This window comes from Eutrema salsugineum, unplaced genomic scaffold (genome assembly GCF_000478725.1).
Source record: "Eutrema salsugineum unplaced genomic scaffold, Eutsalg1_0 scaffold_2, whole genome shotgun sequence".
Taxonomy (NCBI): domain Eukaryota; kingdom Viridiplantae; phylum Streptophyta; class Magnoliopsida; order Brassicales; family Brassicaceae; genus Eutrema; species Eutrema salsugineum.
This window is the reverse complement of record NW_006256829.1, coordinates 12,079,356-12,106,551: the sequence shown is the minus strand read 5'-3', so window position 1 is coordinate 12,106,551 and position 27,196 is coordinate 12,079,356. Positions and strand designations below refer to the sequence as shown.

Below are 27,196 nucleotides of genomic sequence, written 5' to 3'. Positions count from 1 at the left end.
GCTTGGTCTATCTTTTCCTCCAGTTGCTTTTTTGGATGTTCTAAGATGCTTTTTGCTATATGTTGTCTTTCCCGGTTTTGCTATCCCATGGTTTATATTTACTTTCCCGAGCATTGCGACCATGTTTATGTTAAACGTTGAAAAATCGACATGTTTTTTTTATTGTTAATTTTCTTTTGTTAATCGACATGTTTCTGTTGACTCATTTACGAATGCGAATTACCCTTTTTTATACGAATTAAATTACCTTTTTATATCTGAATTATTCTTCTCTGTGCAGTTTGTATTTCTAAATTAAATACAGTGTAACTGAATCATTGGATTGTGAATGCCTCTATAACCAAACCTTTATACCTGTAAAATTTAAGACCAACAAAATTCTTAAAAAAATTAGATTACTTAAGCCCTCTTAACTCTTAAGATACCTCGGTGACCAAGCAATTACTTACACTAGCGTTGTTATCATCTAATTTACAGTCCAAGCCAAGGAATGTGGAGGAATCTATACAACTTAAGAGCTTTTCAAAGGCTTGACTAAGAGAATCCAGAATCACTTTGGGATGAGATAAAGTCAACCTGAGCAAGAAAAGGGTCAAACTAATTAACATTGGATACAAACTCTTTCCACAAGGAATTACAGTCAAAACTATTCATCCTCGTCGTCCTCGTCAAGTACCATCTTCAGTTTCCTTCTGCTAAGCGGACTTTGAGTAAGAGACACAGAAATAGGTGCAGTGTCATCACCCGAATTTGCCAAGTCATCATCCTCCAGTTCGTGATCTGAGAAAAGATTTGGATCTTCTGGAGATGAAGTAGAAGGAGCAGTCTCGCTGATATGAACATCTGTTTGGGATTCTCTACTTTGCCCCATGACGTAGTTTTGATGATTGTTCTCTTCTTTGCCAGCGATAGGCATATCACTAGTTTCATTCCTAATCACAAGAAGAGTGAGTTTAGTTATTGGGACTTACTCATAATATCAATCTCAGAAGTTCGTCTAATTATGAGTTAAACCAGTCTATAAATAGGAAGATTCAAAAACGAGTGGCTAGTTTTACCTCTCTGTGTTGTCTTCAGAACCTTCCGGAGTAATCTCATTGCTCGATCTTGTGTGCTTCTTAATCTTCTGTGGTTTTCTGATCTTCCTACAAAAGACAACTCTCAAGTATCAATTTGCATAGTTCAAGAAACCAAGTTTAATCTTCATGGGAGTCATCTTATTATAACGTTAACTTACCTTTTCTTATAAGCTAATATTGTTTCGTTGTCGGAATCATCTGCTGAAGAATCATCTTGGTCATCTTTCAGCATCATGCCAGTTTCTGACTTCTTACCACGAGGGATACGTAGACCGAGTTGCTTTAATTTATGTGAAACTTGGGCAGTGGTAAATGTATTTTCAGAGCCCAATTCATTGGCAATCAGATAACAGCAGCGTTTTTGGTCCTTGAACCTGCACATAGACAACAATAGAAAAACAAGGGGTCAATAAACATGTTGCACAGACAGTTTATGCAGAGGAAGCGAAGTTTGACACTCACTTCTCGTATAGTTCCTTAATAAGCGCTTCTTGTTCTTTGCTAAAGGAACTCACTCTCTTCCTGGTGGTTCTGTTTCAAAGGCAGTAGAAGAGAGTCATTTAAATCCAAAACTATATATGTTAAGTTTGGAAATTTTGTAACTCGAAGAGATACTCACGAAGGTTGCCGATCCGATGCTGGATCATCATTTCCATTCTTGCCTTCACTTGCTTCCACAGAGCTATTACCACGCCGAAGTCTTTTCCTTGTTTCTAGACCTAGCTGTTTAAGTCTGTTGGTTACTTGTGCAGCAGAAATTCCACGATCAGGATCCAAAGTTTCGGCAATAAGCTGGCTGCAATTCTTATCATCTTTGAACCTGTAACAATTTCATTATAAGCAACCAACGGAATCAAACTGTAAAGTACCACGGTTCACATGTAAAATTTGGAGTTTTACAACTTCAAATGCTAATGAAATCTAAACCATGGATCAATGCTTATGTTACTAAAGTAAGAAATAACAGAAATTATGCAGAATGATTTGTGTTTCTTCCTTCAGCAACTTCGCATTGAACAAAACATACCTTTCATATAGTTCTTTAATTTTTATCTCCATGTCAGCATCAAGAACAAGTCTTCGCTTTCTTTTAGATGGCCCTGCAGATTCATTTTCCACAGAGTTATCGTCCTTACTGCACCAAGCAAAAATCCCAAGCATTAGCAGATAAAAATGAAGTATCTTCAGCTAACAAGAAACATAAGGTATTCAAACTAACATCTTTCTCTTCTATAAATGAAAACCTTTCTTACTTTTGAAATCCTTGATCATAAGATATCACCACATCAGCTTCATCATCACCTAGAGCATCTGCTAAATTTCTGCGGGCCCATCCTTTGTCCGATGGCGAGACATTTTCCTCAGTTCCTGAGACCTTTTCTCGATTTCCCATTTGTTTTCTTAGATGGCCAAGCTCATGCAACATATATTCAGCATTTATGTAGTGGCATTCTTTGCGACTCTTTGAGAAGAGAATTTCCACAAAGAGAAGAGGCTGTGACTTCATTTTCTTCAACATATGTCTTACCAGATCTGTCAGGAAGGTAACTATGTTTTCATAGTCTTGACAAGGACAAGCTTTCTGCTCATCAAGGATCTTATGGAATGTTATTAGCAGTGACAGCTGCAAAATTTAAACCAATAAAATAGTGAGGAAGATCCAAAAAAAAAAAAAAAAAAAACCTTTATCAAATGTGGGATGTCATTTAAATCACTAACCTGATACAACATGGGAGATAGTTCCAACTCTTCTGTAATCCTCCGCAAAATGCTTACTATGTGGTGATTCGTCTGTTTTGAGTTGCTTTTGTAAAACTTTAGCAACCAGCATATGTTTTGAATGATGCTGTTGCTTGCAAAAGCAGATATAAAAGTGGAAACCTTAAAATCAACTTCATCTGTTGCAGTTTGCTCTTCACCATCAGATGAATCCTCAGTTCCGCAAGACAGATCATCGACCACATGATTTGATTTAGGGCTGTGCGTTTGTTGAGTTTCATCGGCTTCAGTCCCTAGGTTGGAATCCTCTGGATTATTAGGAGGCACATCCATTGGTCCATCCTCATTAGAAGCTGATGAATCAATTATTGGTGTGCTTTTTGCGGTGCTAGTTTCGTTTGATGTACTTGGATGATTTTCAGACAGTTCATGCACTATGGCCTCCTTATTTCCCTTGTGTTTTTTCTTTCTTGCCTTTCTTGACTTTTTTGAAACCTGGGGCATGAAACAGACATTTGGTTGAAAAAAATTAACGTAAATACCCTTGACACATGTTTATAGGCCTTGTAAATCATCTAATCAAACTTTCATATCCAAACAGTAACGTACCCTTAAAGTTCCACGCCCTTGAAGGTTTTCCATAAGGCCTACTATTATATGGATGCTTTCCACCAGATCTCCAAGCTCGCTGAAAACAAAGTAAATTCAAGCAAGATAAGCTTACAAGTTAGGTAATTGCCAAGCACCATCATACAGGGGAAAAAAGATTAAAATGAGCTTTTTTAGTGAAACATTTAACAAGTCAAACAAGAACACACGCATACTGTCACGGTTATGTATATGTTCCAAGATTCAGTAATTAAATATATCACACTACAAGAGTTATCAAATCATTCATTCCAAGATACTTCATATCCTCAAGATATTGGAATAAGAAGAAACAGAGGCCAACCTTTTGGGTTGCTTGTGGGTGTCAAAACTTCTCACCAGATTCAGGATGAACTGACACATCCCTTGATCAGTTTGGTCGTAAAACAACTTATAAAGCAAGATGCGGACAGTAAAAGCTTCTCTAGAGTCTTCAGGTAGCGATCTAAGTACCAGATCTAACAAGCAAAGCTGCATTGAAAAAACCACGTAAACAATGCAGACCATGAGTATCCGCTATTAATTGCTAAATAAAATGCAGGAGTCAACAATAATTTTTTTCATCTCTCCTACTGGTAAACCGCTGACACATGCATATATATCTACAGAAAAAAATGAGCTACAGAAACACATTAGAAAAAGAAAAAGACATCCAGAAGCAGTCTTAAGGAATAAGAAGCATGCACATTTCATACCATAGTCTTCAAAAGAGAGCCTGCGGCAGATAGAAACTTAAAATCTTTAGTTTCCTTCAGACCATCAAATGCAAAGCGCCATTTTGAAATGACAAGCAAAAACATTCTGTCATTAATTGTTGCTGCAATCGGAGCACAAATGTCACTCTTAGAAAAGTTTCCTCCGGCATTCTGATCGGTAGAAAGTTCAGACATTCCTCCTGTTCCTGTTGCTGGCTGAGAAGGAATATAGGCCAGGTAAGCATTGTAGAAACTACAGAAAAATAAATGCCGAGCAACTTAAACGAAAATGAAAGGGAGACAGAACCAAAGTAGTTCTAAACTCACATTAGAAGCCGAACACTTATGAAACTGAAAAGAGGTGACTGCCTGAGCAACCTGGAAGAAAGTAACAATGTCGCTATTTTGAATGGAGGGATGTTCCTTCTCTATATCTTCACATACTGACTGCATCAGAACTACCAGATTTGGTACACTGGAATCAACATCAAGGTACTTAAAACAAAGTATCTGCAAAAGTCACTCCTCTAAATGTGTCACATACCATTATATCCTCCAGACATAAACTGAATGATGAAATCATGCAGCAACTTCAAAACATTGTCATTTGTCACGGTCATTGGTCCATGTTCCCAGACAATCTTTTCTGTGGCTCCACGGCCTTTGTGAGGCTTTAGTATTGTGCTCTCCTCAGTAGAAGGTATTCCCTTTAGTACAGCTTTAGTGCCACCCTATCAAAAATCTCATTGAAGTTACCAAAAAAAAAATTGCTCGACATAAATTATATATTAAGAGTAATTGCGAGAGGCAATACCATGGTAACCCGGGTAAATGTCCCACCCAATTGTGAATGACGCTGATTCGCATTGTGGAGTCTTACGAGCTTTCGTTTGGCTTCCTCCTCCTCCATTAATTTCTTCAAACTGTCTACAGAAGCCTTTTTCCCTTGATCCAACTGCCAAAACAAGATCGTTGACACCATCATCAGTACCAAAGAAATTTGTTTAGATCTCGGAAATCGTATTGAGCCAGTCGAAACACTGACCTCAGGAGCCTTTGCAATGAGCTCCATGTCTTGACCCAAAAGAATATAGTGATAAATCTCCAGCAGAAGTAGGTTGTCATGTCTCAACAAACTGTCGAAGCCCTCTATAGTCTGAGTGATTACTAGGAGTATGTCCATCACATTTTCACGGGACAGGAGTTCAAGAAACTGATCCCTCAGCGACAAAAAGTAACAAGTGGACTCTCCCGCCTTTTGAAGCGGCGAAATATCATGGATAGCCAGTAAATTCCTGAACAGAGTGAGCACAAGCTGAACCAATTTCCAATCTTCCTCGTTGAATCCGTCTCTGCAAAGCATAAGATCAGATTACACAAAATGGTTCACACCACACAGCAAGTAGTCCACACAATAAGAAACTGAATGAAATCTGAGTTTGGAGACTTACAATTCTAAGCTCTCGAGGGGGGATTCTAGCAAAGACACAATCACAGCAATAATGTTACTGAAAGTAATGGCAGACTTCAAGCCCCATAAATACTCAATCTGCTGAGGAATATCGTCCGAATCAGGCTCTATAGGCATTGTGAGAAACACCAACACCTTAACTGAACAATCATCAGATTACAATATCATCAGAAACATTACATCAATTTAACAATCGTGAGAAAATCGAAACGAAGAAAAAAGAGCAGTACCTGCATTTAAAACTAAGTTATGTTCATCTTGGTAATGCTCAATAATCGGAATCAAATCTTTTGAGACTATATTCCACGCACAGACCTGCTTGAAAACTTCCCTGCTCTGAGGATCGTCCCGTCTCAAAAATCTCAGCAAATCCTTCAGATTGTCTGCCATTACAACAACGAAAAAATGAAATTTGAAGAGCTGAAACTCATCGAGCACGAATCAGATATCGGCAAAATCATTTGGCGAGGAAATTTTAGATTGATTTACCGAGACAGTAGTCACTTTTGGAGTACCCAATTCTTCTTCTATCGTCGTCTTCCTCGGGAACACCGAGATCGCTGCAGATGACTGATAAACCCTCCAAATCCATCTTCTTTTTGGTAGAGATTCTCTCCTCCATATCCATTTTCCTCCGCAGATTTGTGGTTTCCACTCAAACGAAATAGAAGTCAAACGCTCAACGAAACTAATCAGAGATTATAGCGAACGATAAACTTCGGATCAAAACATAAACATCGAAGAGACGATAGCCATCATCTCCAGTATTATTAATCTCAGTGATTAGGGCTCTTGTGGCGCGTATAGTTCCAGAAATTTTCCCGCCATTTCCTTATTCTAAAAGGTCAAAACAGAAACAACGATATTTGGCCCATAGGTTAAAACGGACCATAACTTAATGGGCTTATAAATGGGCCCACAAAAATCGAATTTATACGCCGTTTTTTTTATAGATTGTGTGCCCTTTAATTTTCCCAACTTACTTTATATGATTTGTCACTCTCTTTCGATACGAACTAAGCAAATTCTTCATTTCTTCGTCTTCGTAAATTCCGCCGAGAAATCAAATCTTCACTTCTCTCTCTCGTTCGGCTGCAACTACCTCTCGAGTTCGTTGATCCTTCTCGGCGGAAACGGAAATGGCTCAGGTGGTTGCTACTAGGTCGATTCAAGGCTCGATGTTATGTCCCAACGGCGGATCTGTGTCTACGAGATCCGAGAAGTTTTTGAAGCCGGCGAGTTTTGCAGTGAAGGTTCTAGGAAACGAAGCGAAGAGAAGCGGAAGAGTCGCTGTGAGAAGCAGAAGAGTGGTTGATACTACTGTGAGATCCGCTCGTGTCGAGACTGAAGTGATTCCAGTGTCTCCCGAGGATGTTCCAAACGTATGTGAGCTTATGTTTTATTCAGAAATGACTTGTTAAATGTAGCTCCATTTCGTTCTCTCTGTTTTCGGATTCAAGTTTTTTTTTAATTCTGAAATGAATTGTTGAATGTGAGCTTAAGATTTTTTTTGGATTCAAGTTAGTTTGTAGATGGGAAAGCATTTCAATTTGATTTTTTTCAGAAACTATCCATTTCGATTTGATGAGTTATATAGCTTTTACAATCTGTAAAATTGATGGTTTTGTCTTTTTTATCAGTCAGATTACTTATGTGCATTGATATATTTTGTGCTGATTACAATTTCTGGGATGAATTCTCTTAGTAAATGTATGGTAGAGACTGAGGTTATAGAGTGGCTAGTTTTTCTCCTTTGGCTGTGTTTTATATTATGCTCCATGCTTATACTGTGACTTCTGAACTAAAAATTTGTTTCCCTTCAATGTGTATTTAGAGAGAGGAGCAACTGGAGCGGTTGTTGGAAATGCAGCAGTTTAGTGACACATCCGTAGGGATGTGGTCGAAACCGACAGTAAGGAGGAAGACAAAGATTGTTTGCACCGTTGGTCCTTCTACCAACACAAGAGAAATGATATGGAAACTGGCTGAAGCTGGGATGAATGTTGCTCGGATGAACATGTCTCATGGGGATCATGCTTCACATAAGAAGGTTATTGATTTGGTCAAAGAATACAATGCACAATCTAAAGACAACACTATTGCTATCATGCTTGACACCAAGGTTTGTTTTTTGTTTCCCACTTATTCAAAGTTGATTTTTTTTTTCCTGCCATCTATCCATGTACTTGACAGCTTAGTTTCATTGCTTGTAGGGTCCAGAAGTTAGGAGTGGAGATTTACCCCAACCAATTATGCTAAACCCTGGTCAAGAGTTTACTTTTACAATTGAGAGAGGAGTCAGCACACCGAGTTGTGTCAGTGTTAACTATGATGATTTTGTCAATGACGTGGAAGCGGGTGACATGCTCCTTGTTGATGGTAAGTAAATCTTAGTACTTGTAGTAAACGGGTTTACATCTCTTTACGAGGTATCTCATTCTGAAATGTACTTTGTTTCAGTCTGTTTTAATTCTTCTCCATTGTATTCAGAATCAATATGGACAAATGGCTCTATTCATATGTTTCAGGTGGTATGATGTCGTTTATGGTGAAGTCTAAGACTAAAGACTCTGTCAAATGTGAAGTTGTTGATGGTGGAGAACTTAAGTCTAGGAGACACTTGAATGTCCGAGGAAAAAGTGCAACATTACCTTCAATCACTGGTTCGACTTTCTCTTCAGCCTGTTTTTTCACTTTTTCTAGTTGTTTTGGGGAACGTCGAATATTAATTAAATCTTTACACTCGTACTTTTTGATCCTTATTTGCAGAGAAAGATTGGGAGGATATTAAGTTTGGAGTTGAGAACAAAGTTGACTTCTATGCAGTTTCTTTTGTCAAAGATGCACAAGTTGTACATGAATTAAAGAAGTACCTTAAAAGTAAATACATGAAACCTATCTTTTCCTGAGTGAATGCTTTGCCTATGATTCTTCGTTTTTGTTCAGATCATGATATTGTTGTTACACATATTTGGCAGGTTGTGATGCTGATATACACGTCATAGTAAAAATTGAAAGTGCAGACTCCATTCCTAACTTGCATTCCATTATCACAGCATCAGACGGGGTAATCGTTTCCATCAACCTTCTAGTTTAATCTTCCCTTTCGTGTCGTTTACAGTCGGTTATCTCCTTTAATAACAAGAATAGAGTGGAGAGTGTTTTATGAACCAATTATGTAGAGGATTGTGGCGACAATAAGTTCGGTGTTACCGCAATATAAATTTGTGACAGAATGGATCCTGTGCATGTCATTGCTTAGTGAGATTTGTGTACTTTCTCAGGCAATGGTTGCAAGAGGTGATCTTGGTGCAGAGCTTCCTATTGAAGAAGTCCCTATTCTTCAGGTTAGTGCTTGCTTCTCATTTAAGATAAACTTAAGAACGAGTTTGCAATTCCCACAGCTTCAGAACATGTGAAATTTTCCTGCCGTCAAAACTCAGATTTTATTTTGATATTCAGGAGGAGATCATTAACCTATGCCGTAGCATGGGAAAGGCTGTTATTGTTGCGACTAATATGCTTGAGAGTATGATAGTTCATCCAACTCCAACCCGAGCAGAGGTTTCTGACATCGCTATAGCTGTTCGAGAAGGTGCTGATGCAGTTATGCTTTCAGGAGAAACTGCTCACGGAAAGTAAGTGACGGATTCTATTCATACAATCTACTGATTTTGCTTACAATGGTATAGAATTGAAAAGCACTGAAGGTTTATGTGCACGAAACTGAACTTTACTTGTTGTCAGGTTCCCATTGAAAGCTGCCGGAGTCATGCACACTGTTGCATTGCGAACAGAGGCAACCATCACTACTAGTGGTGAAATGCCACCTAACCTTGGTCAAGCCTTCAAGGTAAGCCGTGCCTGATTTTCTTCTTTTTTAATAACTCTGCACCATTGAGTATATATGTAGTATTAGTCTTAACTTTGCAATCGAATCGATACTAACAAGAACAATGTTTTTTGTCTATACAGAACCATATGAGTGAGATGTTTGCATACCATGCAACCATGATGTCAAACACACTTGGAACTTCAACTGTTGTCTTCACCAGAACTGGTTTCATGGCCATACTACTAAGTCACTATCGCCCTTCCGGCACAATCTATGCCTTCACAAATGAGTGAGTATGCCATGTTTATTGTTTCAGAACAAATGACCGTGACAAACTGTTCTGTGTTCGAGAACTTACACTAGAGGTTTTGCTCTGCAGGAAAAGAATACAGCAAAGATTAGCCTTGTATCAAGGTGTATGCCCCATATATATGGAGTTCTCAGATGATGCAGAAGACACTTTCGCTAATGCTTTGGCTACCCTACTGGTAAATAAAGAATCTTCTAAAACGAAACTCAGTGTTAATAACAAGATTTAGTCTTCTATTTTCTATTTTTTTTTTTTTAAGTTGGTAACTTTTTGAATGAACAGAAACAAGGAATGGTGAAGAAAGGAGAAGAAATAGCTATTGTACAGAGCGGGTCACAACCAATCTGGAGATCTCAATCGACTCATAACATCCAAGTCCGTAAGGTGTAAAAGTCTCTTAAGGCGTCTCAATATCTCACCTGGTCAGTGTGTTTTTTAATTTATCTGTAAAACCGGTTTCCGGTTAGTTTTCCTTGCACGTTGCATGTGTACTCTAAGACTTGCTGTTTACTGTATCTTTATTCAGTTTGCTATTACTACGATTTTGTGTTTTTAGCAGACGTTATTGTTAGCTCATTAGTTGTTTGTTAAACAGATGTTAATTTAGATGAGTAATAAATGTGTTAGAATCAATCCTCTAATACACGGGTATGCTGTTGCAACTAAGTAATTGTGTAAGGATCAAGAATCGATACATGATGACCAAATTCTCAGAATAGAGTCTGAAACTCGGCGACATGACAGAGCACACGGTTATTGGTAAAGAGATACAATGGAGAATCCTGGATATGTATACTTATCTAGTTTTGACCAAAATCCTAGAAATCTGGTCTTGGCTATTGAAATCAATTAATCGGAATAATTGAGATTTTTATCTGAAAATGACATTTTTAAAAAGAAATAGGGAAACACAAATTGTTCAAATTTTTTGCTAACTACACTTGGTATTGACAAGATTTTGTAATATCAAATAGACATACAAACAATGAGATTCTAACAAATACGACTCTGCTCATTCCCATTTCCACTTCTTAGTGATCAGTACAATTTCCCATTTCCACTTTAATTTAAGCTTCATTTATTGTAAGCGGGACTTCAATGTACTTAATTCCAGTTTCAAGTGTTTAAAATATACAAAGGAGAAACTGTTTACCTAGGAATCATCCTGAAACAAAGCTTTTGGTACTGAACTACGAGGTGTCCCACATAATTCGTGTCCATCATTGTTACCAGTTCGTGTTCGTTTGTTATCTGTTGTCACTGGTGTTTCACATACACTGTCATATTCCACTGATCTTTGTTCTTTCTTCCTTTTGGTCACTCTCTTCTGCTGATCCGCTTTGTCTTTAGAGTTCTTCGCTTGTTTCGGTGCCCAAACTCTACAAAGATCAGGCATCCAGCTCGTGAAACTCGAGAATCTTCTAGCTCTTTCTCTCCTTTCTTGTGCTTCAACCTCTTTCTTACCTTCTCTGCACTCCTTGGTGTCTTTCTGCAAAAAGGTCTTCTTACTCGTACCGGGAACGTCTTTACTTCTTTGACTACGTTGATGACTCTTGAGATTGCTATGGATGTTTTCTCTCCCTGATTGACTACTGTCTTCATTGTTCATGAAACTGTCTTCAAGATCCTCGTCACTGAACATAAGCAGATCCATCTCTGTATAAATTAAACTGACAGCTTCTGGAAGAATATGATGATACCTGAGAATGGCAAGCCAAGGCATTAGCATGTATACACATATAACCCCAAACTACAACAATTTTTTTCTTCTGAGAATGGGATTTATTTATACCTGGCTTTTATAGTTTTGTCCACATACTTATCAAGGCTCCAGTCACTAAAGAATCCACCGTCTAACTTGCACTGAATGGCCTCCAGTAGCATACAGATCTGTTTTGCAAACTTCTGAGTCACAGACTCCTCACTTCCCGAACCTATCTCTGATCTTAGAATCTCCATTCGGAAAAGAATCTGCAGCTCGTATCTTATAGCTAATTAAAGAAAACAGAACAATAATGCAAGAAAGCACACAAAAAGTTTGGGTAGTTTAATCAAACAGAAAAAAAAAAGGATACTCTCTTATGATGCTACTGGGTGCAGCTTCATCAGACGTCTGCTCACTTGCCGTGGATGAAGAATGTTTCTTTTTAAACTTAGCAACTAAATCTTTCGGTTCTTTCAATAACATCTTGGATAGCTCATCAGTGACCAACAAGAGGGTTCCACTCTCACAGCTATAATCCTTCTCAAGTCTTTGAGAGGAATGAAGGACACATGACTTGACAAGCCGCTCGGCCAGAGCTGCCAAGTCTATTTCCTCAGACTCAATCCCTTGCTTGATTTTACTAGGAAGACTAGCAAAGAAATTTTCTGATGACTCTGACGCATAAACAGATGTATCATTCTCCTGCCTAACGGATATACGATTTCCACTCAAAGCAATCTCATCCTCAGATACAGGTAAAGAGATAGTCTTTTCTGTCTCTTCAGATGAGTTAAGCTTTTTCTCAATTGGTTCTGCTTCCACATGCTCATGTGCATTGCAATTCTTAGCCACGGATAAGCTGCAACCCCTCCGTTTCTTAATCTGTTTCATCCAACATTTCAGAAACTTAAATTTCTTCGACTTGCTAAACTTGGAAAAATATACATCCTCTAGATCTATTTGACCATAACCTTTCACCGATCTGCAGAACTCCTCCCAGCTAATATCATGAAGTGAGTTCAGAATCTTTTTGCTTGGCTTTCTTTTAGATTCGCAACAACTGACTTTCTTACTGCTATCTTCATGATCCACAGTTTGAGGAGAGACTTCATTGTCAAAAACACAGATTAAAGCCGAGGACAGAGTAAATGGCTTGAGGATTCCTGTCCGTGAACTACCATTACTATTCGTTAGAGATACCGAAGCTGAGTAACCTTCCCTGTAGAGATAACTTAACAAGACCTGCCAAATAGGTGATGACTTTTTCGCTACTTTCTCACCCGACTCCTTCTCTAGTATCTGAAGGACCCGATCAGCCCAAAACCCACTCTCCTGCTCCTGCTCTTGCTCAGATTCATGGTAGACTTCATGAACAACAAAACTACCGCAAGTATACCTATCGAGTTCGATAAGATCATCACACATCCTCAAGGCTTTAATACTGAGTTTGGTGACACCATCGCAGAATTGCTCAACTAGAGAGTCTGAATGGGGCTCCTCAGGTGTACTACCCAAGCTGATGAACTCACTACACCTCTTCCCACTAGATATTTCAGAAGAAGAAAACTCTAGCTCACCGCACTTGCATTCCATAGGTTTACCATTAATATCTGCAATCTCGAGACTGGCCTGAACTGTGAAGTGTTGGCTAGTAGATAGCTTTGAGCGAATACCAATTGTTGGATATATTAATCCAAAGGGAACGATTAAAGAACCAAAAACAATTGAATCCGTAGAACAATGTCCCCAACCCAATTCTCTAATTCCACTATCGAAAAACCCAGACTTTAATCCCAATTCGCTTCTTTCACCAAAGCTATCTCCAGATTTCACATCAATCCAGCTTAAGAGAATATCTCTATCATCAAATAAGTCATTCACACAGTCAAAAATCTCCCCTAACTTTGACTTGAACAGATCCAAGTCGCTCAAACACTCATCGCCACTCTTAACATCCAAAAACTCAGAAACCCAATTCAAATCCGTAGAAATTGGGGAAAACATCACGACCAAATTCGACCTAACGATCTCTAACCCACGATCCGTAAATCCAGGAATCATACCTATCTCAGGATCTCGAACCACAGGCTCCCAAGCGTAATCGTAAACGATCTGTCGCAAAGACGCCGCGACGTTGATACCACGAGGCGTTGCCGCCGTGGAAGTAAATCGAAGCTCGCATCGTTTGACCGCGTCGATGGCGCGTCTGAGAGAGACGAGTGTAGGGCTAGGGAGGTCAAATGAAAGTTTAGAAGATGAAATTGAGAGTTCAGAGAGCTTCGAGGAAGACAAGAGAGAAGAAAGAGAAGAGAGGAAGAACTTGAAAGAGAAAAGAGAAGCGGAGAGAGGAGGAAACGAGAGAAACTTCTCGGCGGCGGAGAGTACGACGGCTAGGTATTGCTCCGTATTGGGTGTGACCAGAAGCGGATTGAGATCTATGAGGAGCACGATACGCTGCGTTTTGGCGTATAGCGAATCTCCAGCCATTGAAATGAAACAGAGATTCGATTTTAGGATTTGGATTGAAGAAGAGAGGAGGGAGCAATGAGTTTTATCGGTTTTGGCGGGAAAAAAACTATTGCGGGAGAGTTATTGGGCCCATTTACAGTTGAGTTGAAAATAGAAGGCCCAAAAAGTAAATCGAATCTGGTGACGTGGCAATATTTAGACACATCACTGGGTAATGTGTTTTTGTCTGAGGAGCTAAAAATTGAAGATAGACGAGAACTTCCTCTAGTTCGAAATTTCAGATTTTTCCTCGATCGATTATTCTCTCTGCCAGAATTTTCCGGGAAAATTACAATTTTCTCGGAGACTTTTTGATCATGAACTGTGTCTCTACATTCAAGTTTACTCCATCCATCGTTCTAATTCCCTGTGCACAATCATCAAATCCTGCGAAATTTCTTCACATTTCGAGCTCAAAACCCTCGTTTTCTCCCAGATGGCGTAATTACGCTTCTTCTTCTTCTTCCCCAATTCGAAGGAAAACCCTAACCCTAGTTTCTTCGAAATCATCGGAAGCGGAGGAGGTGTCGGATACGGAGGAGGACGAGTGGCTGGAGAAGCTACCGGAGAAGAACAAGCCACTGTATTCGCATAGCTTGCCTTGTATCGAGGCGTGGCTGAGGAAATTAGGGTTTTACCAAAGTAAAGACGATAGAGCTGTTTGGTTGATTCAGAAACCTGATTGGCACGCCCAATTATCTCTCGATGTCACAGATCTCTGCATCAGGTATAAAACTGATTTCATCTTTGTAGTCTCTCTCACTAAACTCCTTAAGTTCGATTCTTGTAATAAGTTCTGAGATACTGGCTTTAACTTCCTCATCAAGTGATTCTTGGTTTGTTAAAGTGTGTGGCTTTGGTGGAGTTTTGATTCTGGTAATGTTTTGAAGATGAATGTGTTTAGCCTGGATAAGTTAAAGTATTTATATTTAGTCTTAGCTCGTTGTGGGAAGATTATGTGTATTATATATACTAGGAAGATTATGATGTTGATGCGTTTTAGGAAACATTGCTGTTTCCTGATCATTTTCTTTTGGAGTTTCTGTATGTAATCCGCCTAGTGGGACTAAACGAGATTGTGCATTTTTAACACAGGTACTTGAAAAGCGGACCGGGAAGTCTAGAGAGAGACATGGAAAGAAGGTTTAGCTATGCATTGAGCAGAGAAGATACCGAGAATGCCATACTTGGAGGACCTTGAATAACCAAGAGTTTGTTGAACATCTTTGTTGATAACACACTGTACTTATGCTATTCCGTTTTCCATTTTATGATGCGTCTGCTTCTTTGATCCAAAACAAAAACCAAAAAAAGAAAGCAAAAATTTAGTTTAAGGTTCTTTAGCAGGTACCAGTAAAATTCTCGAAGTCTTGAAATGTGAATGTAAAAATTTATATGCTCATAAAGATTTAGCTATGAATCATGACAGAATATTCTCAACCAATCTAGTATATTTGTACAGTTTTAAAGTCAGAACGAGAGCATGTTCTTGAAATGCTCTGTTTAGGTTAAAGCATTTTGATTTCTGTTTCAGAATCAGAAGCTTTCTCTTCAGAACTGTTTCTAGTTAAACACAGGAGCTAACTTGCTCTCAAGGGAAGAAATTGTCAATACACGTCAAACAAAGTTTCTGAAAAACAAAAAAGAAAACTTCGAATTTACATTATAGCTTTGATAAGTGTTCAAAGGGGAATTGGATGAAGGAACAAAGAGACAAGCAGGTCTTTGAGCTTTTGATCGGGCTGGCTAAATCCATCACCGTCCTTGTAAAACAAATCGATCACTCGCGCAATGTTGACAAGCCGCAATAGAACTGTCTAGGCACAGCTTTGCACATCACGAACTCCTCCATCATTATCTTGTAATTCTCTCTTACCATCTTACTCAACTCTTCAACCGCTGCTTCTTTGGAAACACAATGTTGTTTCATGTAACAGTTTACACCATTCGCCACCTCTCCTCTGCTCACCTCTTGCTGTTCAATCATATAAACAGACAAGTTTGCTTAATGTTTGAGATGTTTCATTAGATATCCAAGATTCAGAAAAATCAGATACACACACACCTCGTAGGTGCCAATGTCATTTCTCAGACGCCAAACTGTATTCAAAGCTTGGAAGATTTTGGGTTTTGAGTAGAACCACTCGTTCAATCTCTTTTGATCACATTCCTCCATGGCTATAAACCCGTAGGCTGCCAAGTCCTCCATTGCAGCCGCAGGGACTCCATTCTCCATGTAATCCTCAAAGCTTGGCACGTGACCTGCGCGTGCCCATCTTGCTATCACTAGATACAGTTTCATCAGACTCTTAGTCTGCAAAGGATCATCACCACTCAGATTATTGCAAGTAATTGGTTTCTAAAACATTGAGTGAGTGCCTACCTCATCTATAGTTTGTTGCAATCTACCAAACTTTCCTCGAGCTCTCATTTCTCGATCAATATCTTCCACAGTTTCAATCACATTTTGGTAGACGATTTTCATAGAGCTTGGTAGTTCTTCCACAGCACCAAGATCCGACCTGAGACATTTGATTGGATAAACACATTAATCATCACCAAAGATGCATGAGAGATCTTGGTATGTATGCTTGTAGATAAGATTACCTTTGGAAAGCATCATGAAGACTTATAACTTCGGGAAGAGTTGCATATGCATCACATGTATCATCCACAGCAGTCATGACCATTGTAAGTTTAGTCGCAATGACTCTTTCTAGTGAATACCTCGGCTCGAAAAACATCCCCATCAACCCAAGATAGGTCTCGACAGTTCGGTCCCTTATGTTATAAGGTAGCTTAGCCGCTATACCTAGCTCCTTCCACCATCTGGAACCAAAAGTTTAAGTTAAGATGACAAGAACATGAGAATCTTAAACATAAACACACCAAGAATGTTTTGTTACTTGGTGATAATCTTCAGCTCTTTGATGTAATGCATCTGACAAAGATTGAAGTTGAGCTTTGCAAACTTGAGGAGCGTCTTGTCATGGCCTGGTTCTTGGCCGTAGAAAGAGATGTACTCGCGTGCCACTAGTATCTCTATGTTATGGTACCGAGCGCTGTACAAAGCGTTTTGTACATGCTTAAAGAGATTGGAGCTTGTTTCTTGCTTGTTCAAAGACCCCAAGTGAAGCCGTGTAAAGCTAAGTGCTTCGTCCATTATATCTTCCGATGGTGTCCCGAGATGTGCAGCTTCATAAAGCTGTAGCATTCCTCTAACATCTTTTGCTTCACTTTCCTTAAAGTCCTCATCTTCTCCTTTGAATCTATCGAACACATCTATACCAAACCGATATAGTCAAACATATAACATGCAAGGAGACTAATATGTGTTATATGTGTTTTAACGCACGACAACTTGTGTCCGTGTAGTCTGAAAACTTCAAACATGATTGCGACTGTTTCAAGATCATATTCTTTCGAAATCAAGCCGTGTAGATTTTGGAAATCTTGGTGTAGAATCTCTTCTATTTCGCTCTCTAAATAATGAGAGATACCTAGGCTGATAAGCAGATGGATAAGACGAATCCTCTCCTTGTCGCTGATGTGAAGAGACATGAGCATGTCTCTCACTTTAGGCTTCATCACAGATTCGATTTCATGCTCAACGGCCTCGAATTCCTAGAAAGATACAGTATGGTTAAAGAAATCATTGTTCTGCAACCAAGACTGATTCGGGTTAGGTGTGTACTTACGGATTCATCGACAGGAACATAGAGGAAGTGATCTCCCCAAAAAGATGGAGAAAAGGAAGTCAATGGACGAGTGCTCTCAAGATAACCACTACTCTCAGTTTCAGCCTTGACACAGAACGAGTCGTGTTTTGTGGGTTTCTTGGAGGAAAGAGTCTGGTTTTGAAGCAAACAGCAAGGAAAGAGAGATGTTGGCCTTAATACATAGAGGGAGCTTTCGAACGCCACCGAGAGATTTAGGACCAAAACACATTCTTGACGCTTCCATGTTTCACTAAAAAAGATAGACACAGAGAAACTCTCTGCTCTGTTTTGTGGTGAGATCTAAGATGTCTCTGTTTTTATTTCGCCTTCTCATCTCTCCTCTGTTGTAAATAAATACGGAGTCTAGTGGAGAAGATCAAAAATAATTAAGGAAGTAAGTTGAAAAAATCTTTGAATTAAAGTTTCTTCCACATGGACATCGGAAAATGTCAATTGTATATCATTTCTCAACTTGTATAACCTCTTGAATATTTATTTTTAAAGCTGATTAAGAATGACTCCATTGAATACAAGAGTTTTGAAATAAATTGTATAATTCACTTTAAATAATACGTTTATGAAAACATAGCGACAGCATGTTCTTGAAATACTGTGTTTTGGTTAAAGCAGTTTGTTTAATGATTCAGAATCAGAAGCCTTTTCTTCTAAACTGTTTCTAGTTAAACAAAGGAGTTAACTTGCAGTAGCTGACCTAGAAAATAAATTTACAGAGATATGATTTAACTATCTAAATGCATATGAACATAATACTTTTTTTGAATATATTTTGCTTATGTTTTACTTGTATTATGCTTATGTTTTGCTTATTTTATGCTTTTGGACTTATGAAAAAAAATATTTTAACATAATACATATTACATAAATATAACATAATACATATTACATAAATATTAGAGTTTCGCATATGGTTTTGAATTTTTAAAATTAAGTTAACTACATTTAGTTGATGGTATTAAATAAATGTATATATTGCCAAAAATGTAGTACTCCTATAAGAAAAAAATCATTTAATATGAAGTTATTAACATTTTTTTTTTCGTTTTGCAACTTCCAAGAACCATCGCAGGAGTATGGAAAGCTGATGTACTGCATCGAGTCTGCCGGGTGGATCTAGACATGGTGATTATTAACGTCACGAAGTGCTTCCGGAGGAGAACAAAATGAAGAAAGATTAATTAATGGCTTAAGGAGTTTAAAGAACATAGAAGTTAGAAAGAAGACTATAGTTGAAATAGAGTGGAATCAGCTTAAAAATGAGTATTGTTTACAATTTTATAACTAAATTCTAATGTGTGCATCCAAATGATGATATATTTTTTGTTTATCAAAATTTTGTAATATAATTTGTGTTTTTGTATTTAAATATAATTTATTTTTATATATAATTTTTTAATAAATAATAAAGATTTAATTTTATGTTTAGATATAGTTTGTTTTTGTAGATTTATTCTCTTTTAGTATTATATATGATAGTGATTATAAAAATATCACTAACAATAGTGTCCTCAGATGCGCAGCTTCATAATAGCATCCATGATCCGTCTAACATCTTTTGCTACACTTTCCTTAAACTTCTCATCTCCTCCTTTTAATCTAATCGAACACATCTATACAAAACTGATATAGTCAAATCCTCAAAATCACCACTACTCTCGGTCTCAGTTTTAACACAGAACGAGTCGTGTTTTGTGGGTTTCTTGAAGGAAAGAGTCTGGTTTTGAAGCAAACGGCGAGGAAAGAGAGAGATGTTTCCTTAAGACAGAGAGGGACCTTTCGAACGTTACCGAGAGTTTTAGGACCAAAACACATTCTTGGTCCTACTGCTTCCATGTTTCACTAAAAAAGATAGACATGGAGAAACTCTCTGCTCTGTTTTGTGGTAAGATGTCTCTGTTATATTTCGCTTTACCATCACTACTCTGTTTTAAATAAATCCGGATACTAGTGGAGAGGATCAAAAGTATATTAAGTTAAGTAAGTCGAATCTTTGAATGAAAATTTCTTCGACATGGTGAAATGTGTATCAGAACATGTCAACTCTATCATTTTTCAACTTGTAACCTCTTGAGTTTTATATTTTTAAAGACGATTTGGAATAATTCCATTGAAGAAAAGACTTTTTATAATAATTTGCAGAATTTACTTTAAACAATACGTTTATTAATCATGACATATCATTTCCACAAATAGAGGTTTTTGTATAATTAAATTCATTGTTTTTCGCATGTTAGATTTATTATTTTACAAAAAAGAAAAAGAATGTTTATGTACGAAGAGTAGGCCAATCTTTCAGATGTAAAATTTTGAAATAATGAGTAAATGGGAAGAAGAATCCAGTTTAATGAATACCTCGGACTTGAAAGTACAAGATTTCGTAATAGCGGCTAAATTCTTGATAGCCAAGTGAAACCATTCTATTATAAACTGATTTCTTAATGATACGTTAGAAAAAATTTACATTAGTCAACTCAACTTAATGTTCGAAAACCTAATTCATTAAACCTATACATGAGTTACATTTTGAAATAAAACTTAAAGTTGATATGTTTAACAAAAAAAACGTGTTTCCTGATCCTATAAATTCTCCTCCCATATCCAAAGCCAATATACGCATCTTCTAAACCAAAACAAACCAAAAAAATAAAAATAGAGGAAAAGGAAAATAAATTAACAAGAAAGATGGGGAGCAAAGAAGTTGTGTCAGTCTACTTGATTGTTTCCCTTTTTGCTGCCATTTTTGTCTCCCAAGGAGTAGCTCAAACGCAAACACCTCCGACACTTCCGGGACTTTTTCCACCTGGCTTAGTACCTGTTGATCTTGTCAAATGTTGGTCGTCCCTCTTCAACGTTGAAGGATGTGTGCTTGAAATCTCCAAATCAATTTTCTCTGGAAAATTTGAAAATGTTGAAGCAGCATGTTGCAAAGTGTTTTCGACCTTAGATGCAAACTGTTGGCCTCAAATGTTTCCGTTGAATCCTTTCTTCCCTCCTCTCCTCAAGGACAATTGTGCTCGCATCGTCCCAAAGTCCCCTTCACACAATTGAAAGCAAGAATGACTGTTGATTTTATCTAGTAGTTAATTAGCTTCAAAGTCTAATTTAAGTTTTAATGTTAATCTTGGTTGGCAAAATGTGATCTCATATCTTTGAAGAAAGTAAAAGTTTAGCAATATAACCATTCAATTTTTTTCCAAATTTATAAACTCTTATGAATGTGTCTTGGTCATATATAGTATATGTGTGTGAAGTATCACCAAAAAAAAATACTGAAAGTGGTTTTATTATCTATCTTAAGTCGGCTAACATCGTAATCTTATCTCAAAATTCATTCAATAATCAAACAAAACGTAGATGTTGTGTTTCTTGTTTTTTTTGTATACAAAAATAAATCTCTACAAGTTCTATTGATTCTTCTTAGTAGTGGGAGTGAAAGATTTAGAGCTCTGAATTTGATCATCTTTAGACGTCTTGATTATAAACAGAAGCGTTTCAACAAGCATCGCCAAAACTAGTCCAAGAATCCCACCAGCAGCACTCTGAAATCCAAAACACCCATGATTCAAAAATCCACTTAACCAAAACAGGTTTCCAGAATTCGACAAAATGAATGAGACACACAGACAAAACATACCAGAGCAGGGTTGCGGTTGAATAAAGCTCTGAAGGAAGCGTATCCAACCAAATATCCAGTGAACATGGTAAGACCAACGTGTAAACCTACAAGAATTGAGTTTTGCAAGAAAAATCAAAGTCTGATTCTTTCCAAGGAAAAGTCTATCAAGAACCGAGAGCGATAAATGCTTTTACCGAAACCGAGCTGGTCTTTGTAAGACGAGAAAGGCTCTTCGACTTGTTTCCTAGGTGTTATATCTTTAACAAGCTCAGCGTATTCCTTCCTCTCTGCTATTTCTCTCAGCTTTAGCAATCTCTGTTTCAGTTCTTCACTCTACCAAAGAGCAAAACCGGAATCAAACATAATAAACTCAGGCAAGACATGTGAGTTAAGGAAACACTTCAAACATTGAAACCCACAAGCATCCTCGATTATTCCCATTTACCAAACACAATTTGGCTATTCGGATTTTACAAGAATCCAAACAAAACACGATTGTGCTCATATTGACTAGATAAGTCCATGAATTCCTCTAAATTACCAAAAGATAATCTCTTCTATTACCGGATTCTATTCAATCCTGAGTACGATAAGATCGAAATGTAGAATTCGAGCTTCGCATACCTTTTCCCTGGGTTTGGGACTGGTGAAGACGAAACCGGAGCCGGAGAAAAGAGCCAACAAGTCCGGTCTGGTCGAGGGATCGGATCCGGTCCATATCGCACGGAGCAATTTGTAAGGAACGGTGTTCCTCGACCGCAGATCAGAAGCAATATCTCTGAGTTCCTCGGAGAGCCGAGGATCATCGCAGGCCAACGCCAGAAACGACCGCATCGGTTCGGTGGCGGAGAGAATCAGCCCAGATTCATTTCTCGGGTCGGGTTGATCCATCTTTGATCGGGTTCAATGGCGACCGCTATTTCTCTCTTTAAGCGAAGTTTCTCACGCGCTCGAGAAGATCTCGGTGTGAAATCACGCGCCAACAATAGCACGTGAGACGTGGGCTCCGTTTTTGGGCTTTAGATCCTGCTCGGATAGCTCGGGTCGGATAAGAGCAGGGTCGGGTCATTCGACTCACAAAGCACTACGTGGCGTTACCCTATCACGTGAATGGTTTAGGCTTTGGTAACTTTTGCAGAATTGCGAAATTACGTAAAAAATTTTGTGGAATAAATTAAGTGATTTATAAGTCGCTTTTCTGCGGATTGACTTTTGTATTTTTGTTAAGTAAAAGCGTAATCTGCGTTTTTGTGTGTATTTTTTCATTACACAGATTTTTGTTGATTGGCAAAAAATCGGCGGAATTGTGTTTAAAAACGTAATTTCGCTATTCCGCAGGTTACCAATCAGAGTTAGTTGGACCATTCTTCCACGTGTGAAAGCTCGGGGGGTATTTTTGTAAATATGAAATGTTACGATGGTGGTTTCACGAACTGAGTCAGTATACTATATTCTATATTCTGTATCTCTCTTTCTTTTTCTCGTTTCGTTTTCTCCAATAATGGATCTCCTTCTCCATTTCTGTTACTTTTCCTAGAAAATTCCGCAAACCCTAGAGAGAGAGAGAAAGAGAAATCCCATCGAAACAGATTGGGAACAGTTGATGGATTTCTAGAGAGAGAAAAAACCTCTGATCTCTCTAATTCGATCGAGATCGCAGCATTTTCCTTTGTTGCGATAAGAGATTCGAATGAAAAACTGGGTTCGCTGTGGCTAAATCTAAACAAATCCATTGAAGATGATTTCGAATCCACGTCTATTGTCCTACACTTGCATTGCGAAAGGAACCGTGGTTCTCGCCGATTTCGCTTCAAAGGAAGAACCAGGAATCGAAGAAGTAGCTTTGAGATGCATCGAGAACACGCCTCCTCACCATTCAATCTTCTCTCATACAGTTCACAAGAAGACGTACACGTTCGCGATCGACGATTCGTTTGTGTATTTCGCGATTCTCGACGAAAGTATGGAGAAACCGGAATCCTTCTGGGTCTTGAATCGGTTGCGATCAGCTATCGAGGATCTGATCAGAATCGGCGGATCCGACGCCGAGAAGTTGATTAATCCGGCTCCGCATTGTCTACAATCGAAGCTCGATCCAGTTTTCGCGGAGATCGTTGGCGTTGTCGATGTGGATTTGGAGTTGGACATGGATTTGGTTGGATCGCCAAGGAGCGTAGCGAGAGAGAGTCGAAACCCGAGCATCGATTCGACTAAAGGGAGAAGAGCTGCGTTGATGCCGCTTTTGGGGAAGGCGTTGAAGAAGAAGAAGAGGTTGCACACGGAAGCAGCAAAAGGGGGAGATTCTGGTGACGTTGATACGATCAAGGAGACGTCGGAGAAGAAGGTTGATTTATGTGGGAATGGGAACAGTGGAGTCTCACGCAAGGAACTGAGAAATGGTTTGTTAACGGATCATCATCACAGGCAAAAGGCGAAGCAGATTTGGAAGAAGCATGTTTGGGTTGTGTTGATGTTCGATTTCTGCATCTGTGCTGTTCTTTTCGGAATCTGGCTTTGGGTTTGTGAAGGGTTTCAATGCATCGATGGGTAAAGTAAATCATCTCTGTGTACATCTCCAAATTCATATTCTTTCGTCAACATTGATCATTGACATCTTCACATCAGACATAAATTAGTTCGTTTTTTTTCTTTTTCTGGGTTTCTTCCTATGTAAAATTCATCTGGGCATTCGTTTTCTGGATCGAATCTGATCCCTTTTTCCTCTGTTTTCTTGATAATCTTTCTTTTTTATCTTCTTAATTCTTTTGTAAAATCACAAAAAGTGTTGTTTCCAGGAGGAAACTAGGTTTAGGTTGAATCCTGGTTTACATGTCAGTGATGTTCATTGTACTTTGAAAGTTATTATCCACAAATCACCAGCAACATGTGTGTTGTGTTGTCTACTTGTATCTCTCTTTTTTACTATATTTTGATTCGTTTCTCTCGTTTTTCTTTTGCTGTCTATTCCATAAATTGTGCTGTGATGGAACGTGGGTTACACAATTATGGAGGACAGAGAAAGCTGGTTTTAGATCCAGTCACACATTAATATTTTACTAAATATAGTACATACCATCTATAGTCGGCGTATTTATAAATAATATTCCAAAAAGAAAATACGAGAATGAAAATAATTCCATTAGTTAATCTTATGATGTAACAGTCTATGTCTTACAGTAGAAAAATGATTAAATTACAGACAGTGAAAGATGAGAGTTTGGAAATAAAAACAAAGAGGGAGAGAGAGTGTTAACTATGTGTGTGTAAGTTTCAATCTCAGCCACAAGGTGTGAGTTTCTTGTTACCAGCACCACGAGGATTATCGTCTTTCCAATCATCGAAAGCCCTGGCTTTCATCACAGCTTCCTCGTCTTCGTCATCCTCTTCATCGTCCTCTTCTTTTCTTCTCAATGGTTTATCACTGTACCATGAGGTGCTTGCTTCTTCAATGGCTTTCTTCGTCTGCTCTTGCCAATCATTCATAATCGTCATCTCTGTTAACCCAGCATCCTCTATGCTCATTGTTGGCATTCTACAAACCCGAAGTTTAATCACCTTTTTTCAAATCTCAAAAGGGTATAAGATTTGTGATGAGCAATGATTTTGTGCTTACCTGTGACTTGGTTGGAAAACTTGAGCTATCATCCTCTCTCTCTCTGTAGAGAGAGCTCCACCCACGATGCTTGCTGGACCGAATATAAGAGGTTGGTGCTTGTGTTCGTGACCCTGTGATACTGAAGCTCTTCCTTCTAACACATCTTGTGCAAATGTGGCACAAGTGATTGGTTGTGCTGGTCTAGAGTACTGTACCCTTGCAGCTGCATCTCTGTGCCAGGTTTCGGCTTTCTTTGTGCGATCATCAAGCGCATCTCGAGAAAACCCATCCTCTCCATCCTGATAATGGGATTCATAACAGCAATTTCTTAGTTTGTATGCTTATCAAAGAGCCATTCGACGTTAAGAAAAAAGTAACACGGAGGTAAAGTTACCTTCAACTGTTTTTCCTTTATAGCAGAGAGCATTTCTTCTTCTCTCTTTAGCATTTCCATCAGATCAATAGCCTGCAACGGCGTTTAACCATCAGATAAAGCCACAACTTGTGACAGACCATACTTGTTCCAATATATGATATTTAGACAAACCTTACAAACGGCCAAGTTAATTGTGGACAGCCACGCCTGCAAAGAAAAACCACGCTTAGCAGGAAATTCATTTAGAAATATCACCGAGCTAAACAAAAATGAGACAAACCTCTCTCTCTTCTTCACTGTCATCATCTGGAATATCTTCTTCTCCCGATTCAACCGGAGTGGACAAGGCAGCTGCTTTAGTTGAACGTCCACGTCGCTCCTTCCTCTCTTTAATTTCAAGGAGCTTCGACTCTGCAGCTTTTTGACGTTTGAACCGAGCTATCTATCAAAGAAACATAACCATGAGGACACAACATGGATTTCAAAATCGGAAAACATAAATCTTCAATATCTAAACAAAAGAACGGGGCTGGATCTACCTTCAGAGCTCTTCGATCTGCAGGTGGAGCAGAACCTCCTCGTGAAGAAGCTTCCAACTCTTCTTCCGGAACAAGTTCCATTGCCTCACAGAATGAAAAGAACTCCTAGACACGATAAGACTATACATCAATCTCTAAAAATCATTTAAATCCTCATTTCCACTAGCACTGACATCAAAGGGATGCAACAACCAGCAAACACTCAGAAGAAAACTCACCTTCAACTTTGCATGCGAAGCCTTGACGATCGGAATCCGGTCGTCCTGTATGATTTTCTCCGTCAACTCCGCAAGATAGTAAGGCACCTATCATCACACGCCATTTTCAAGGGAATGTCAACTCAAAACACGCAATCTTATGATCTCCACGCAAAGTGACTTATAAGTCCAACTGAAGAGAACACAGTCCAAACTTCACACTCTACATTAAAATTTCACTAGCTAAAAATCAATAGAACTTGCCAAAGGTATAGAATTCAACCATTTTTGGGCTTATATTTATCTCTGAAAGATTCTAGATTCACGTTGTTCTCTCTACACTAACCTAATAACAAAACTAGCATAGAAACATACCACTAAAACAAAAACAAAAACAAAAACAAAAAATCAAATAGCAGAAAATCGATTGCAGAGAAACTTACCAAAAGATACTTGAGATTGTTCGTGCTGATATCTTCTTTAGTCTCGTTAGACGAGAACAAACCCAGCTTCCCGACCATGTCTTCGCACTTTTGTAAAATCTCACATCCTTTCTTCACAACATCCTAATCAAACCAAATAGAACAAAGCACACCCCCAGAAATGTCTAATCAGTAAAACTCGCGGATTCGGAATTAGCCATTTCAGATTAAAAAACCCTAATCGAAATCGTATACAAAAAAAAAGCTAGAAGCTTCAACCTGATCGGCACGAGACTCTGAAGCCGCGAGATGAATTTTCCTTGCTTGCTCGAACAACGCCGATAAAGGCATTTCCTCCATAGCTAGACCACCCATCAAAGACGAATTTACAATATCTCTAATTTCTCTCACTCAAAATGAATTCACGAAACGAGATTCGAGTTTCTTCGAGAAGTGGATCGGTGAAATCTGAGAATTTTGTTAGGGCTTTAATCGAAATATGACGAATTAACCGGGTCCAGAGGAAGATGTAACTGCGAAAAGCTTTATAAAACTATGGATGAGATCATGCCGCGTCATGTGAAAAAGACAGTCAGAAGTCATATCAGCCGTTAGATCTGTGGGAAAAAAACTCGAACGACGGAGTTGTAAAAAAAAAAAACACCAAGTCCAAAGATCAGGTGCGGGCGGGTGTAGCGTAAAACCGTACGTTATTGGTTTCTTCCCGCTCGCTAATCACGATTT

General features: G+C 38.5%; 9 protein-coding genes across 9 annotated transcripts; 4 read left to right on the top strand and 5 right to left on the bottom strand.

Annotated features, from left to right (window-relative positions):
* Positions 1-433: 433 nt before the first annotated feature.
* On the bottom strand, positions 434-6,360 carry LOC18016421 (protein timeless homolog). The gene is made up of 18 exons (XM_006401701.2): positions 6,102-6,360; positions 5,843-5,995; positions 5,593-5,752; positions 5,187-5,493; positions 4,956-5,096; positions 4,686-4,872; positions 4,469-4,599; positions 4,142-4,357; positions 3,751-3,917; positions 3,408-3,486; positions 2,799-3,293; positions 2,333-2,703; positions 2,107-2,214; positions 1,699-1,899; positions 1,542-1,610; positions 1,238-1,453; positions 1,059-1,145; positions 434-932 (listed from the first exon to the last, which is right to left on the bottom strand). The coding sequence occupies exons 1-18, from the start codon at positions 6,238-6,240 to the stop codon at positions 647-649; spliced, it is 3,513 nt and encodes a 1,170-aa protein (XP_006401764.1). The 5' UTR covers positions 6,241-6,360; the 3' UTR covers positions 434-646.
* A 244-nt stretch (positions 6,361-6,604) lies between these two features.
* LOC18016420 (plastidial pyruvate kinase 2) lies at positions 6,605-10,390 on the top strand. Its single transcript, XM_006401700.2, has 12 exons — positions 6,605-6,994; positions 7,447-7,734; positions 7,826-7,991; positions 8,141-8,275; positions 8,382-8,492; positions 8,591-8,679; positions 8,897-8,959; positions 9,075-9,250; positions 9,360-9,465; positions 9,588-9,736; positions 9,827-9,935; positions 10,040-10,390. The coding sequence occupies exons 1-12, from the start codon at positions 6,752-6,754 to the stop codon at positions 10,145-10,147; spliced, it is 1,743 nt and encodes a 580-aa protein (XP_006401763.1). The 5' UTR covers positions 6,605-6,751; the 3' UTR covers positions 10,148-10,390.
* A 460-nt stretch (positions 10,391-10,850) lies between these two features.
* On the bottom strand, positions 10,851-13,949 carry LOC18016419. The gene is made up of 3 exons (XM_006401699.2): positions 11,833-13,949; positions 11,550-11,741; positions 10,851-11,457 (listed from the first exon to the last, which is right to left on the bottom strand). The coding sequence occupies exons 1-3, from the start codon at positions 13,947-13,949 to the stop codon at positions 10,911-10,913; spliced, it is 2,856 nt and encodes a 951-aa protein (XP_006401762.1). The 3' UTR covers positions 10,851-10,910.
* Positions 13,950-14,162: 213 nt separating this feature from the next.
* Positions 14,163-15,390, top strand: LOC18016418. Its single transcript, XM_006401698.2, has 2 exons — positions 14,163-14,697; positions 15,066-15,390. Exons 1-2 carry the CDS (start codon positions 14,288-14,290, stop codon positions 15,169-15,171), a joined length of 516 nt encoding a protein of 171 aa, XP_006401761.1. The 5' UTR covers positions 14,163-14,287; the 3' UTR covers positions 15,172-15,390.
* A 262-nt stretch (positions 15,391-15,652) lies between these two features.
* On the bottom strand, positions 15,653-17,933 carry LOC18016417 (terpenoid synthase 25). Its single transcript, XM_024156563.1, is given in 9 exon segments — positions 15,653-15,783; positions 15,786-15,945; positions 16,036-16,284; positions 16,354-16,492; positions 16,578-16,799; positions 16,877-17,253; positions 17,322-17,594; positions 17,669-17,846; positions 17,848-17,933. Coding segments are annotated over 9 exon segments (1,815 nt in total).
* Positions 17,934-20,389: 2,456 nt separating this feature from the next.
* Positions 20,390-20,755, top strand: LOC112086831. The gene has a single exon (XM_024156811.1). The coding sequence runs from the start codon at positions 20,390-20,392 to the stop codon at positions 20,753-20,755; it is 366 nt and encodes a 121-aa protein (XP_024012579.1).
* A 273-nt stretch (positions 20,756-21,028) lies between these two features.
* Positions 21,029-22,307, bottom strand: LOC18017066. Its single transcript, XM_006401696.2, has 4 exons — positions 21,948-22,307; positions 21,518-21,656; positions 21,342-21,427; positions 21,029-21,246 (listed from the first exon to the last, which is right to left on the bottom strand). The coding sequence occupies exons 1-4, from the start codon at positions 22,212-22,214 to the stop codon at positions 21,112-21,114; spliced, it is 627 nt and encodes a 208-aa protein (XP_006401759.1). The 5' UTR covers positions 22,215-22,307; the 3' UTR covers positions 21,029-21,111.
* Positions 22,308-22,832: 525 nt separating this feature from the next.
* On the top strand, positions 22,833-24,232 carry LOC18017065 (phytolongin Phyl2.2). Its single transcript, XM_006401695.2, has one exon. It carries the CDS (start codon positions 23,062-23,064, stop codon positions 23,872-23,874), a length of 813 nt encoding a protein of 270 aa, XP_006401758.1. The 5' UTR covers positions 22,833-23,061; the 3' UTR covers positions 23,875-24,232.
* Positions 24,233-24,440: 208 nt separating this feature from the next.
* Positions 24,441-26,943, bottom strand: LOC18017064 (PP2A regulatory subunit TAP46). The gene is made up of 9 exons (XM_006401694.2): positions 26,732-26,943; positions 26,474-26,596; positions 26,052-26,138; positions 25,834-25,938; positions 25,575-25,736; positions 25,466-25,501; positions 25,313-25,384; positions 24,937-25,217; positions 24,441-24,855 (listed from the first exon to the last, which is right to left on the bottom strand). The coding sequence occupies exons 1-9, from the start codon at positions 26,825-26,827 to the stop codon at positions 24,600-24,602; spliced, it is 1,218 nt and encodes a 405-aa protein (XP_006401757.1). The 5' UTR covers positions 26,828-26,943; the 3' UTR covers positions 24,441-24,599.
* Positions 26,944-27,196: the final 253 nt, after the last annotated feature.

Coding starts and splice junctions, on each gene's coding strand:
- LOC18016421 (XM_006401701.2), bottom strand. CDS start 6,240: ATGGATATGGAGGAGAGAATCTCTACCAAAAAGAAGATGGATTTGGAG. Junction 5,097..5,186: donor TCATTGCAAAGGCTCCTGAG/GTCAGTGTTTCG, acceptor TTGTTTTGGCAG/TTGGATCAAGGGAAAAAGGC. Junction 4,600..4,685: donor TATGTCTGGAGGATATAATG/GTATGTGACACA, acceptor CAAATCTGGTAG/TTCTGATGCAGTCAGTATGT.
- LOC18016420 (XM_006401700.2), top strand. CDS start 6,752: ATGGCTCAGGTGGTTGCTACTAGGTCGATTCAAGGCTCGATGTTATGT. Junction 6,995..7,446: donor CTCCCGAGGATGTTCCAAAC/GTATGTGAGCTT, acceptor ATGTGTATTTAG/AGAGAGGAGCAACTGGAGCG. Junction 7,992..8,140: donor TGACATGCTCCTTGTTGATG/GTAAGTAAATCT, acceptor CATATGTTTCAG/GTGGTATGATGTCGTTTATG.
- LOC18016419 (XM_006401699.2), bottom strand. CDS start 13,949: ATGGCTGGAGATTCGCTATACGCCAAAACGCAGCGTATCGTGCTCCTC. Junction 11,742..11,832: donor CCCAGTAGCATCATAAGAGA/GTATCCTTTTTT, acceptor ATTAGCTATAAG/ATACGAGCTGCAGATTCTTT. Junction 11,458..11,549: donor GACAAAACTATAAAAGCCAG/GTATAAATAAAT, acceptor TGCCATTCTCAG/GTATCATCATATTCTTCCAG.
- LOC18016418 (XM_006401698.2), top strand. CDS start 14,288: ATGAACTGTGTCTCTACATTCAAGTTTACTCCATCCATCGTTCTAATT. Junction 14,698..15,065: donor GTCACAGATCTCTGCATCAG/GTATAAAACTGA, acceptor TTTTTAACACAG/GTACTTGAAAAGCGGACCGG.
- LOC112086831 (XM_024156811.1), top strand. CDS start 20,390: ATGGGGAGCAAAGAAGTTGTGTCAGTCTACTTGATTGTTTCCCTTTTT.
- LOC18017066 (XM_006401696.2), bottom strand. CDS start 22,214: ATGGATCAACCCGACCCGAGAAATGAATCTGGGCTGATTCTCTCCGCC. Junction 21,657..21,947: donor GTCCCAAACCCAGGGAAAAG/GTATGCGAAGCT, acceptor GCTCTTTGGTAG/AGTGAAGAACTGAAACAGAG. Junction 21,428..21,517: donor CAAAGACCAGCTCGGTTTCG/GTAAAAGCATTT, acceptor CAATTCTTGTAG/GTTTACACGTTGGTCTTACC.
- LOC18017065 (XM_006401695.2), top strand. CDS start 23,062: ATGATTTCGAATCCACGTCTATTGTCCTACACTTGCATTGCGAAAGGA.
- LOC18017064 (XM_006401694.2), bottom strand. CDS start 26,827: ATGGGTGGTCTAGCTATGGAGGAAATGCCTTTATCGGCGTTGTTCGAG. Junction 25,502..25,574: donor ACAGTGAAGAAGAGAGAGAG/GTTTGTCTCATT, acceptor TTTTCTTTGCAG/GCGTGGCTGTCCACAATTAA. Junction 25,218..25,312: donor TAAAGGAAAAACAGTTGAAG/GTAACTTTACCT, acceptor TCCCATTATCAG/GATGGAGAGGATGGGTTTTC.